General features: G+C 45.7%; 1 protein-coding gene across 3 annotated transcripts in view; it reads left to right on the top strand.

Annotated features, from left to right (window-relative positions):
• Positions 1–5,284: 5,284 nt before the first annotated feature.
• Acsm5 (acyl-CoA synthetase medium chain family member 5) overlaps positions 5,285–13,163 on the top strand; it is a 34,398-nt gene continuing 26,519 nt past the window's right edge. The window contains exons 1-3 of one of the 3 annotated variants that reach the window (XM_050143228.1): positions 5,285–5,303; positions 8,783–8,892; positions 10,847–11,066. In XM_050143228.1, the coding sequence (XP_049999185.1) occupies positions 10,866–11,066 (201 nt within the window). In that variant the 5' untranslated portion in view covers positions 5,285–5,303; positions 8,783–8,892; positions 10,847–10,865. Of the gene's footprint in view, positions 5,304–8,508; positions 8,621–8,669; positions 8,893–10,846; positions 11,067–13,163 lie in introns of those variants that run through there. The other 2 variants (XM_050143226.1, XM_050143225.1) reach the window with 2 other exon arrangements.

Genomic DNA, 13,163 nt, shown 5'->3' with positions numbered 1-13,163 from the left:
AACCCAATCCCTCATGTTACCACCTTCCTAACACACTCCCCCGTATTGTCTGCTCCCAGTTTACCCAGGTGACCCAGGTGATCTCTTCTATTTCCACTCTCCAGGGATATCCACATGTCCCTCTTTGGGTCTTCCTTGTTACCTAGCCTCTCTGGGTTTGTGAACTGTAGCCTGGTTTTCCTTTACATTACAGCTAATATCCACTTATGAGTGAGTACATGCCATGTTTGTCCTTCTGGGTCTGAGTTATCTCACTCAGGATGAATTTTGTCTGGTTCCATCCATTTGCCTACAAATTTCATGATGTCATTGGTTTGTTTCCTTTTGTTTTTGTGGGTTTTTTTTTTGCTTTGTTTTGTTTTTTACTGCTGACCATATTTTTTTAAATCCATTCTTCAGTTCAGGGGCATCTGGGTTTGTTTCCAGATTCTGATTGTTATGAATAACTAACACTGCTATGAACACAGCTGAGCCAGTGTCCTTGTGGTATGATTGAGCATCCTTTGGGTTTATGCCCAGGACTGGTATCGCTGGGTCTTGAGGCAGATTGATTTCCAACTTTTTGAAAAGCTATCATGTCAATTTCCAAACTGACAGTATAAGTTTGCACTCCCACCAGCAGTGGAGGAGTGTTCCCCTTACTCCACAGTGTCTCCAACATAAGCTGTCATTAGTATTTTTGATCTTAGCCAGGGGTAAGATATCTCAGAGTCATTTGATTTGCATTTCCCTGGTAGTTATGGATGTTTAGCAATTCTTTAAGTCTATCTTGGCCATTTGAGATTTTTCTATTGAGAATTCTCTGTTTAGATCTGTACCCCCATTTTTAATTGAATTATTTGATATTTTAATGTCTAGTTTCTTGAGTTCTTTATATATTTTGGAAACTAGCCTTCTGTCAGATGTGGGGTTGGCAAAGATCTTTTCCTATTCTAGAGGCTGCTGTTTTGTTTTATTGACAGTGAGCTTTGCCTTACAGAAGCTTATCAGTTTCAGGAGGTCCCATTTATAAATTGTTGATCTCAGTGTCTGTGCTGATATTGTTTGTATATGTATTGTGTGCATACATAGTATGTACACATATTCCTGTGAATGTGTGGGTGTGTGCAAGCTACCATTTGTATGTGAAGGTCAGAGAGGCAATCTCAGATGTCATTCTTCACATTCTACCTTACTGAAGGCAAGCACTCTGTGTCTGCTTCCAGAGCCCCAGGTCTACAACATGGAGAACAGACCCTACTAGCTGGTAAGACAAACTCACTATCTTAGTGTCCTATTGTTTTGAAGAGGCACCACGACCATGGCAACTCTTATAAAAGAATTTAATTGGGACTGGCTTACAGGTTCAGAGGGTTAGCCCATTATCATCATGGTGGAGAGCATGTTGGAGTGCAGGCAAGCAGGGTGTTGGAGAAGTATTTGAGAGTTCTACATCTTGATTCACAGGCAGCAAGAAGACTCTGGGACTGGCTTGGACTTCTGAAATCTCAAATTCTGCCTCTCCAGTGACACATTTCCTCTAACAAGGCCACACTACCTAATCCTTTCAAATAGTTCCACTCCTTAATGACTAAGCATTTAAATATGAGTCTATGGGAGCCATTCTTATTCAACCCCCACATTCCAATTCCTGGCTCCCCAATAGAGTTGTAGCTATATCATAATGTAAATACATTCAGTCCAACTTCAAAAGTCTCCATGGTTGATAGGAGTCTCAACACTGTTTAAAGGTCCAAAGTTCAAAGTCTCATTTGAGACTCATGGCAATTTCTTAACTGTAACCTCCTGTAAAATCAAAATTAAAAAAAAAAAAGCAGATCATACACTTCCAACAAAAAAATGGCATAAAATATATAAAACCATTCCAATAGGTGGGAAAAAAAATAAAGTGAGGAAATACTGAGCTAAATAAAACCAAAAACCAGTTGGGAAAATTTCCAATTCTGCATCTCCATGTATGATATCAAAGAGCTCTTCAGATCTCCAACTCCTTTCAGCTTTGTTGACTGCAACACACTGCTCTCTCTTGTGCTGGTTCCACACCCTGTTAGCAGCTCTTCATGGGAGGTATAAAACAACTCTGGCATTTCCAGCATCTTGGGATATCTAACACAATCCAGGCTTCACCTTCACAGTTTCACACAACAGCCTCTCTAAGTTTCCATGTAGAGACACCCCTAACACATGCCTGGGTCAGTGGCTTTCCTTAGTCTCAGAGGGAGGTTCCACAGCTCCTTGACTTTACAGATAAAACCATGTGGCCAGAGCTGTCAAATTCTGCTACTTAATGGGACTGGAACTTAGCCCACTCATTCAAACATTTTCATCAGCTTTCTGTTTTCTATGGTTTCCTTCATTGCTTAAGTTTTTCTGCAATTCCTTTTCACAACTTGGAAGCTTAGATGATTGGGATCCTGCCCTGGAATCACCACTCCCTTTATTCCATTTCTTTATCTGTTTATCTCCTTAAACACAGGACTCCTCTTCATCACACTACCTGCTGTTCCCTTCCTCCTCAAACTGCACATTTTGTATTTTTTCTTGCCCAGCTTGCTCTTTTTCATTATAGATCTGCAAAAGATTGACCACTAATAACCATGTAACACAGTTAATACTAAACTGTCTTGAAATCTCCTCTGCCAGTGCCATTGATCCAAAACTCTTCAATTTAGCTTCAGGAAGATTTTTTGGACAAGGGCAAAAAGCAACCACATTCTTCACCAAAATATCACAAAAACAGACTTTATTTAGACCACTTACAAATATTCTTCCCCTCTGAAACTTCCTGAATTGAGCCCCTATATTCAAGATCACCTTCAGAAACACTCTCTTCCATGCTCCTACTAGGATGGCCCATTTAGATCCACTTAAAGTATTCAATTGATTTCCTAATCTAAAGTCCTGAAGCTGACATTCAGCCCATGAGCAGCATGGTTAGGCCTGTCACAATACCCCTGTCCCTGGTACCAACTTCTATTTTAGTTGGGGTTTCTATTACTGTGAAGAAACACTATGGCCACTGTAACTCTTAGAAAGGAAAACATTTAATAGGGCCTTGCTTACAGTTTTAGAGGCTTAGTCCATTATCATCATGGCAGAGAGCTTGACAGCATGCAGGCAGACCTGGTACTAGAGAAGTTGAGAGTTCTACACTAGGATCCACAGCCAGCAGGAAGAGAGAGAGCCACTGGACCTGGCTTAGGCTTTTGAAATCTCAAAGACCTTTCTCAGTGACACACTTCCTCCATCAAGTCCACATTGCCTAATCCCTTCAAATAGCGCCACTCCCTGGTGACCAAGCATTCAAATCTATGAGCCTGTATGGGCCATTCTTATTAAAACCACCACATTCACCTTTATCAGCTGTCACCATGTTAACCTTGCTGTCTCATTAATTCATTCACTGTCTTACTTAGGCTTCTATAGCTGTTAAGAGACATGACCTTGCCAACTCTTATAAAGGAAAACATTTAATTGGGGCTGGTTTATAGTTTAGAGATTTAATCCATTGTCATCATGGTGGGAAGTATGGTAGTATAGAGGCAGACAAGGTGCTGGAGAGGGGGCTGAGAGTTTTACATCTGGATCCCTATGCAGTAGGAAGAGAGAATGACACTGAGTTTTGTTGTCAGGGTTTCTGTCCTGCCTGGTTCCTGCAGTCATTAAGTCCCAAAGAAATCACACAGAGGTCTACATTAGTCATAAACTGATTGGCCCATTAGGTCAGGCTTCTTATTAGCACTTATATCTTATAGTAGCCCATTATTCTTATCTGTATTAACCACGTGGCTTGGTACCTTATTCAGTGGAGCAGTCACATCTTGATTCTTCTGTGGCCAGTAAAGAACTGTGGAGTCTGCTTCCCTCTTCCCAGAATTCTTCTGTTTTCTTTGACCTGCCTCTACTTCCTGTCTGGTTGTCCCGCCTATACTTCCTGCCTGGCTACTGGCCAATCAGCGTTTATTTAAAACATAATTGACAGAATACAGATCATTGTCCACACCAGGGTTTGGCTTGAACATCTGAAAACCCAAAACGCATCCCCAGTGATCTACTTCCTCCAACAAGGCCACACCTACTCTAAGATAGTCACACCTCCTGTTAGTGCCACTCCCTATGAGCCTATGAGTATTGTTATTATTCAGACGACCACTGTCACTCATTCATTTTATCACTAAATATTTTTGACACGAGCTAACGTCCCTTCTAAGCACAGAAGACACAGAAGTGAACGAAACAGATTAGAGTCTTTGTGTTCTGCCAGGAAACAAGCAGGCAAGACAGAGAAGAAGCTGATAAGGGCTGAGGGAGAAAAGCAGGCAGGAAAGATTGAAAAATGTCAGAGGAAGGGGACAGTTTAGCCTTTAAAGCAGAGTGATGATAGAAAACATTGTTCAGGGTACAAGGAGCTAAAGCAAGCAAATAAATGAACTGCTTGCATTCTCTAGGAGTGAAGAGGAAATAATCCCTCTTCCAAGCCGTCACTTTCCTATCCCTCTTGCTCTTTCTAAGGGGAGTCCCCTGAACCTCAGCATGCCTCTACATCGTCTCTGGGAGATCCTCAAACTCTGCATCCATGCAGGCACTGTGCCTTCAGCTATCTATCCTCTGCCTTGCCTTGCCCGTTCACCCAGGTGGGTATGGACCTCATTCTTTCTGTCCCTGCCTCTTTCTGAGGCCTGAATCCTTTGTGGGCCCCTTTGGAGCCCTCTCACCTGAGCACCTCTCACCTGCTCGGTCCTAAAAATTCCAAGCTCAGATTCAATGTCAGTCCCCAATTCAGGGGAAGTGGCTGGAAAGAGACACTTTCTTAGCAAGAAGAGCTGGCACTAAAGGGGTGTTCTCCAACAGTCTCTGTGTGGGATTTTGTTCACCAGGATTTCACCAAGACCCCCATATCCCAACTGCCATTGGCTCTTATCCAAACCATGTGATGCTTGATGGTCTTCTATTCTTTGTCATCCTCAATTCCTGACAGACACACAATGGTCAAAGATCTCCATTTTAAATATGAACTAAACCAAGTGGCTTCTGTTTCTGGAAATGTTCCTGTGATCTACCAGAAAGAATCGTCCAAAACTTGTGTTATTCTCTTGGGTCCAATGTCTCTAGACCTTGTCCTTAATGCCCTGTGGCCTCGGTCCCTCCCCCACTGCACCCTAGGACTTTGCCTCTGCCTACAACTTGTTTATCTCACCCCTTGCAACTCCTAAAATTGTTTAGATTCCTGCATAGAAGTCCCCTGCTGAGAGTACTCACCCATGGGCACCAGGAGGCACCCCAGCTCAAAAAACAGCCATCAGGTGAGGAGTCTTCCAAAGCCCACTCCTCGTTCCCCTTCCCCTGTAACACTCTGCCCTCTGAGTAACCAGTATTTATTTCATATTTCAATTTGGTTTTGTTTGATTGGGTACTTTATGCTTCATTTTTGAATTTTCTTTTGAAAGACATGGACACACTAAGTAGCCGAGGCTGGTCTGGAACTCACTTGGTAGCCCATGCTGATTAGGTATGCGTGATCGTCCCACCTTCTCCAGCTCCCAAGTGCTGAGATTTCAGATAAGGCACCACTGCAGCTGGGTCTTTAAAGTTGTTAAATATAAGCGAACACAATTGTTCATAGCTGTTTCCCCACCTCCCAGACCCATGCCTGGCCCTGTTTTGATGCTCAGTGACGTGGAGTGACTAGATGGCCTCATTTAATTCCCACAACAACATCTATTTGAGTGGGTTTTCAGTTACCGCTCCACAGTACAGTTTCCTGGTGGAGTTTTTCACAAATAGTGATGCTTGACTCCAAACCCAGGAGGTTCCGATTTAAGAGGTCTGGGGTAGGGTTATGCTGGGCCTATAAAGATATTGCACTGACCCTAATGTGCAGCCATCTTAAACAGAAGGCAGGACACCTGTCAATCAGAGCAAGCTCATACCTGGAAGAAGCTGGGTTACTCTCGGGCTGTTGGGCCACGTTGAACTAGGGCAGTCAGCTCCGTGGCACCTCAGAAGGGATGTAGGGGTCTGAAGAGCAGACCTTAAGTTCCCCCTTGTGATGAAAGCAGGACCTCTCTGCTAATGGGTGTTCCCAAGAAACCCTATTTAAGCACATGGAAGCCACAGCTGCCTCTGGAATAATCCTCTGAGTTCTGGGGTTCTAGAGAACCAGGCTGAGGGGTTGGAGAAGAATGGGCCATTGTTGAGTAAGAGGGGCCTGGCAGAGCAGCCCTGTTAAAAGAGTGTACCCATGAACACCAGGGACCAGAGTTTCTGTGGGACTGAAAGTCAAATTGATTGTAGGGGTCTGGATGTCTACGGATTGGAGATTGAGTCCCAGCACTGCCCTAAACAGTGTGACCATAAACATGTAGTTTACTCTTTCTGAGGCGTGGCTTCTTCCACTGTTCAATGACGTGGAATTCTCTGGGTGTGGAAAGGGTTAAACCAACTGATAGGTGCAAAATGAGCAGCTGAGTGTACTGAAGGCATAAGCACCCTCTTTCCTCTCCGCCACTACCCATCTCTGAGTCCTCCTCTCCCCCTCTCCTCTCCCCTCCCCTTCTGAAGTACTGGGGATCAAGCCCGGGACTTTGCACATACTTGGTGAGTACTCTACCTCTTAGCCTGCCACTGAGCCACGCCCTTCCCTTGGCTGTCCTCCAGCCACGTCAACCTCTTCTTCCTCAAATACAATGCCCTCATTCCTATGGCAGGGCCTTTGTGCTTGCGGTCTCCCCAGTCAGAGAGCTCTTTACCCAGGGATACTCAAGACTCATTCTCTTGGCGTCTTCCAGTCAAATGAAGCTTCACTTTCCCAGTTAGCCCTTTCCCAATTACTTTGTATAATGTGATAACAGCCTCACTCCCATCTTGGGTGTTGATCACCTCCTAAATTACACACCATTCCCTTTGCCTAGCACATGCTAGGCACCCAGCAAATATTTGTTAAACAAAAGCTATTTGTGTTATTAGGATGTCATTGTTACAGCCTTCGGCTCTCTGCTGCCCTCGCTCTTATCAAATACTGATAGAAATAGAGATATAGATTATATCACCTGAAGATAGCTCACTTGCCATATTCCTGGGCGTGAAGATCACATCTCTAGAAACTGCTGCAAATTCAGGTGTGAGTTTATTGCCTAGGGCCCAGTAAAGAATCTGTGGCCAATTTATATAGGGAGAAAGAGAGGCTAGGCTTGTGGAAATGGGCCGGGTTGAGCTGACCAACAAATGAGACAGGGAGCATAGCACCATTAGTATTAGGTACCCTGTGTGAGGTTATTTCTCTATGACAACCCTTCATCCACTTCTAGTGTTAAGGAAGATGCTCTGAGGTCTCCCCATACTGGGGTTTGGGAACTTCACCAGGTTAGATTTTATTCTAGAAACAAAAGCCAAGAACACCTTTTCGTACCTACGGTGTCAGAAATCAAGTTGTAGCCGTTACTCATGAAAAACCCCAGCCCAGTGTCTGGCGGGGAAAAACTATTGAATGAATCTTTGCATTTGCCGCTTGTGAGCTCCACAAATAATCACGAGCTCCCCCAAACACAGAACTGTTCTAAGTGCGGGGATGCAGGAGTGAGAGGATCCCGCCGCTACAGCCACATGGAGTTCTCATGCGAAGGGGATAAACACAGCAAATTAACTGAAAACATACAGAGTTAGAAAGGGGGCTGTCCTAGAAAGGAAAAGCTAGCAAGGAATGGTGGTCCAAGGAGGCGTGGGGAAGTATGGCTGAAGGAGACAGCTCTAGTCTGAGGGAGAGCCTTGTGGCAGAAAATCAAGCAGAAAAATAGTTCTCAACCTGTGGGTCCTGACCCCTGGAGGAGGAGGGAGGTGTTTCATCTCAGATATCTTGTGTATCGGATATTTACATTCATAACAGTAGGAAAATTACAGTTAGGAAGTAGCAATAAAATAATTACATGGTTGGGGCCACCACACCATGAGGAACTGTATTAAAGGGTCGCAGCACTGGGAAGGTTGAGAAGCACTCACGTAGAAGGAAGGGTTAGGCAGGAAGACACAGGCCTGCAGCAGTGCTATGCTCAAACGGATCACAGTGGGGAGACGGGGACACAGATTAACCGGGGAGCTTCTCGAGCAGGTTCTGGTGATCGATAGCCACACTAACGGCATCTCAAGGGCTAGGGAGCGGAGGTTTTTGCTGCTGTTCTCAAGGAAGCAGCCCGCTGTGCGCCAGTGTCACAACTTTGGCTTTGACCCTTGCAGAAATTGAGAGTCTTAGAGGGCTTTTTATCTAAGTTCAACAGCTTTATTAGATAAGATCCAATTCTCCTTCTTTCTACCCCCAGGAAATTTATGTAGTTGTGCTGCCTTGGCCCCCATCCAAGAGCCATGTCATCAACTCCAGCAATCCTGCTCTCGTCCTTAGCAAGACTGCCCAATCAGTTTCTATCTTTAATCTGGTAGGGGCGGGGGTCCGGGGCGGAGTAGGGGGCGGGGTAGGAGCGGGTGGTGGGGGGCACTTCAAACAGGAAACAAGCCAGGGTCTGGGTTTATGTCCTTTCTGTTAAAGCAGAGCAAAGTTCTCATTCCAGTTTCAGGCTGTTGACCTAATTCCAGGGAGCGAAGGCACCAGTCCTGCGGAGGCGGAGTCCAGGTCAGGGTTTAGTCTTGCAGGCACTGTGTGCCCAGGGAACTCTGGCACCGAGCCACTTTCGCTGGTTCGCGATGTTCTGTCCCTCGCTGGTTCGCGATGTTCTGTCCCGTTAGAAGTTGAAGCCGCATGTTCTCTGCTGACTTCTAATCCTTCTCCCTTCAGGCTGCATTTGGGGCTAAAGCTCCAGGTCGGATTCTCGGGAGCCTTTGGGTCTGCCCGGCTGCTGAAGGCGAGAGCAGATGCCTTGTGTCCGCCTCGGATTTTAAAACCAGGTAACTGAGCAAGAAATCCTTCACCGACAGCTGTCACTTGCCCAGAGGTCTTTGGTGATTAAATCAAGGATAAACACAGCATGAAGCGGCCTTAGGAAAGTGTGGGGAAAGGCCTGGAGATTCTGGAGTTCAGCCCCCAAGAAGGGAAGAGCCAAAGGGAAAGGCGTGGGGCAGAATGCAGGGGTTATGCTTGGAACCCCTAGGCCCTAAATCCTGGGTTAGCAGCTAAGACAGAGGCTGAACGCAGGCTCTCTGGAAAGTGAAGGCTGGGCGTCACTTTCCCTCTCTTGGGGAAAGTACCATTCTCGACAGAGTTGTCATGGGGCGTAATGAAAAGCTTCTTTATAGTTTTTATTGTTGACTAAGCATATGCTATTATACACAAGAATGGCCTTCACTACAGCTCTGTCAGACACAAAGAAACTGCTGTTTCATCAAAACCAACCTCACCCCCACCTTTATCCGTTTCCACCCCCCCAATCCCCTTCTTCTTCTCAACTATTCCCGCTGACATTTTTGTTCTTTTAAGTTATTGTTTCTGGAACCCAGTGTGTTTATTACGGGTTGCTTACAGGGCCATGAATGGTTAGTTCCAGGCGCTTGGGCAATGTATTGGTGTGAAATTAATGTTTATAGCTTTTTTCCCCCACCGTATTTTCAAAGTCGTTCAGTGGTTGTGGGGATGGGATCCTCCTGTGGCTGAAACACACGCTCATTGTTCTCTTCTGGCCCTGTTCCATGATTGCTAGAAGAACTTGGGCCAAGGGACTGAAGCTGGGAGTGTCCCCAGGCTAAGGACATGTCTGGGATCCCGGGAACACACAGAGTGGCACTCACAGATGGCAGCTGAGGCTGTGTGCCTGTCACAGACTCTGGAGATCACTCATGTTCCAAGGCCCAAACTCTGAGCAGCCAGGCCCTAAAACAGCCCTGCCCTGTTCGGCCCTGTTCGGGCCACCGCCCACTCCTGGCACTTGACACAGGGCCGGTATAAACCCAGCTATGCACATTAGAGTGAAGAGCACACTGCGTTTGCAATCTTTACACACACACAAAAAAAAAACACAACCAAGTACCTCCTAAATGATTTCTTCTCACAGGGGTGCCATGTAGAAGCAATAAAGTTATTCCTGGGCCCAGTTAAGTAAGAGATATTATTCTAATTACTGTCTTATGTTCCTTTTTACTTTTCTGCACCTAAGAAATAGAAAACTGTGAGTTGCTTATGTGGCTAATAATTTGTCTCTGCTGGGCAGTGCTGGGCTATTGGTGGTGACAGCTATGTTAGTTACACAGACCCAACATCACACATTGCACAAATTAGTTGAAATGTCACAGTGTGCTCCCTAAATCTGTGTGATTACATATCAATTTAAATAGTTAAAATATCCGCGAAGGGGCTAGGGAGATAATTCAGTCAATAAAGTGTTTGCCTGCAAGTATGAGGGCCTAAGTTGATCCCAGAACCCAGTTTGAAGAGCTGGAGATGGTGAATTCCTAGGGTGCTGTGCCCGGCACACCCTAGCCTAACTGGTGAGTTACGTATAAGCCAATGACAGACTTTGTCTCAGCAACAACAACAAGAGACAATGCCTAAGGGACAGATGTCAAGGTTCTGCTTGTACATGAACACGTGCACCTGAACACATACACAACCCATACACACAAACACACAGCATGCATGTTAAAGTTGTTTAATACAGTAGCCAAATGACTGTTACTGGGGGATCCCTTTGAAGGACCGAGCCTTAAGAAGTGGGCTCTGAATTGATGACCTCAGATACATGCAGACTCCCGCACAGGAAGAGGTAGGAGAGTACCAGTGTCTCGGCTGAATGACGCCAGTGACGTGTCCTACCATCGGGATGAGCTATGCCGCTCTCAGAGCTCGTCATAGACTCCTCCTCAACCCAATCACGAATGCAAGACCACTGTCCCTCCTCTTTGGTGACAGGCAAGAGGCAACAGACGGCATGAAGTTATGGCGGAGAGGCCTGGTCCTCCAGGCTCTGAGGAGCTCCTGGGGCATCTGCAGGGTTCACGGGCAGCCACCACCTCCACCTGTCCCTGAGGCTGTGGCCACCTGGGAAGCCATCAGCCTGGGGAGACAGCCGGTACCTGAGTACTTTAACTTTGCCCACGACGTGCTGGATACATGGAGTCGGCTGGAAAAGGTGAGGTTCACCCTGCCCTGGCATCCCACCAGGGCATCTGAAGTCTCTCAGACACTGCAGTGAGGCTCAGGACTGTAAGACTGGGGCATTTCAGCATTGTGACCGGAGAGCCTGGCAAGTCCTGAAACTCAGACTGTTAGCCCTCAAGCCTGGGGGGGGGAGGGGGAGGCGGGCAAATTTGACTCAGGCTAGCATGCAAGCCTAAGGGGGCCAGATCTGACCCAGGTAGTATGAACCAGACACACCTTACACAGCACTTATGGTGTCCCTGGTCCCTGAGCCCAAAAAAGCATGACAGGGCAGTCACGCTTTTTCATCTTCCTGTCGTGGAACCCAAGACAAGAAGAAGGAGCTTTGCTTTGAAGATAGCCTGTCTCTCACTCTTACAGACTTCCCTCCTGAGCAGGAGCAACAGGAGCTCAGGGTCCTGGCTTTTCACCTAGTAGTGAACAAAAACCAACAACAAACAAATCCAGATTTCATCGTGTCTCTTCTCTGCATACACTTCTTTATTTTCCCTCTCTATGTGCCTGGTATGGAAAACTCTCTGTAGTATATTTGATGCTAATGGTTTATTGCTAATAAGAGAAGATAAATTTTGATTCCAAAGAAATTTTAGGATTAATTTTGTTTGCTCTAAAAAAAGCAAAAGCAAAAACAACAACAATAAAACAGGTCTATGTAACTTGTTATATAGACCAGGATAGTCTTGAACTCATAGAGATCTGCCTGCCTCCCTCCAGAGAATTTTGTTTGTGTGTGTGTGTGTTGTGTGCTATGATTACAGGCTATCTTATCTGTGTTCCTTTCAACATTGCCAATTCTGCCACCAGTAAACAGAAATACTGCACTACCACGGAATATGGCAAACTGGTAAAGACAGAGACTCAGAGACAGCCTTTGCAGTCTACACATGCATCCTCCACAAACTTAAATGTGAACTTGGGCAAGTTTGCTGAGATCTCTGGGCCTTAGCTTTCTCACCAGAAACTAGGAAACAGGGCATCCGCTACCCCGTGCTGTAGGGAGCATTGAATGAGAAACACATGTGACTCAGGCCAAATGCCCCAGCCTTAGCTATCAGCAAAGAGGAAGCTCCTTTTTTCCCATTCTAGAGGAATTTTCCTTTTTCCTTTCCCTTCTCTGTGTTTCTTTTCCAGTGTTGAAGATGAAGTCCAGAGCCTTGCACCTGTTAGGCCAATGTTTTATCTTGTTTTTGAATTTGGAGTTTTGTTTTGGTGTTGTTTTGTTTTGTTTTTTTATTTTCCTTTGAGACAGGACTTTTGCTGCATTGCCCAGGCTGGCCTTGAACTAATGATCCTTTGGCTTAACTTCCCAGTTGTTGTGATTAAAAGTATGAGAGGTCTTCTGATGACAAAAACAGAATAGACAGGAGTAAGTCATAAAAACCGGATTTTCCAAAGTTCTCAGCCTCATGAAAGCCACGGTGACAAGGACAACACGGGGAGGGGGAAGGCTCAGGATTGGCATCATCAGAACAAGCAGAGCCCTTGGCAGCCCAGTGTTTGTCACAGTCATCGCTGAGCCTCACACACTCACACACACACACACACTCACTCATTCCTAAATACAGCCTTCTCGGTCTGCAGAATGTTACTTGTATATATGTTTTCAGGTGTAACTATCTGATATTGGACAGCCAATTGATTTGTTAGTTTTACAAGGCTGTCTAGATTTGACACAGTTCGGAACTTAACCAGTAAGAAAGTCTATTCCCCATTGTCCGCTATGTTCAGCGATTCTGGTTTTATCCCATGCTTTTTCAGACCCAGGCCAGCTGGCTTTGGTGAGTTCCCGATAGAACATCCCCATTGTCTCAGTGTGTGGGTGCACCCCTCATGGTCCTGAGTTCCTTGCTCGTGCTCTCTCTCCTTCTGCTCCTGATTTGGACCTTGAGATTTCTGTCCGGTGCTCCAATGTGGGTCTCTGTCTCTGTCTCCTTTCATTGCCTGATGAAGGTTATTATTCAGGAGGATGCCTACTGAGAACTCAAGAACAATGGCAATGGGTTTTTGATCCTACTTCACGTACTGGTTTTGTGGGAGCCTAGGCACTTTGAATGCTCACCTTACTAGA

This window comes from Alexandromys fortis, unplaced genomic scaffold, assembly GCF_014885135.2.
Source record: "Alexandromys fortis isolate MF-2015 unplaced genomic scaffold, M_Fortis_MF-2015_v1.1 scaffold_45, whole genome shotgun sequence".
NCBI lineage: Eukaryota > Metazoa > Chordata > Mammalia > Rodentia > Cricetidae > Alexandromys > Alexandromys fortis.
The sequence above is the reverse complement of the archived record's forward strand: the minus strand, read 5'-3'. Positions and strand labels throughout refer to the sequence as shown.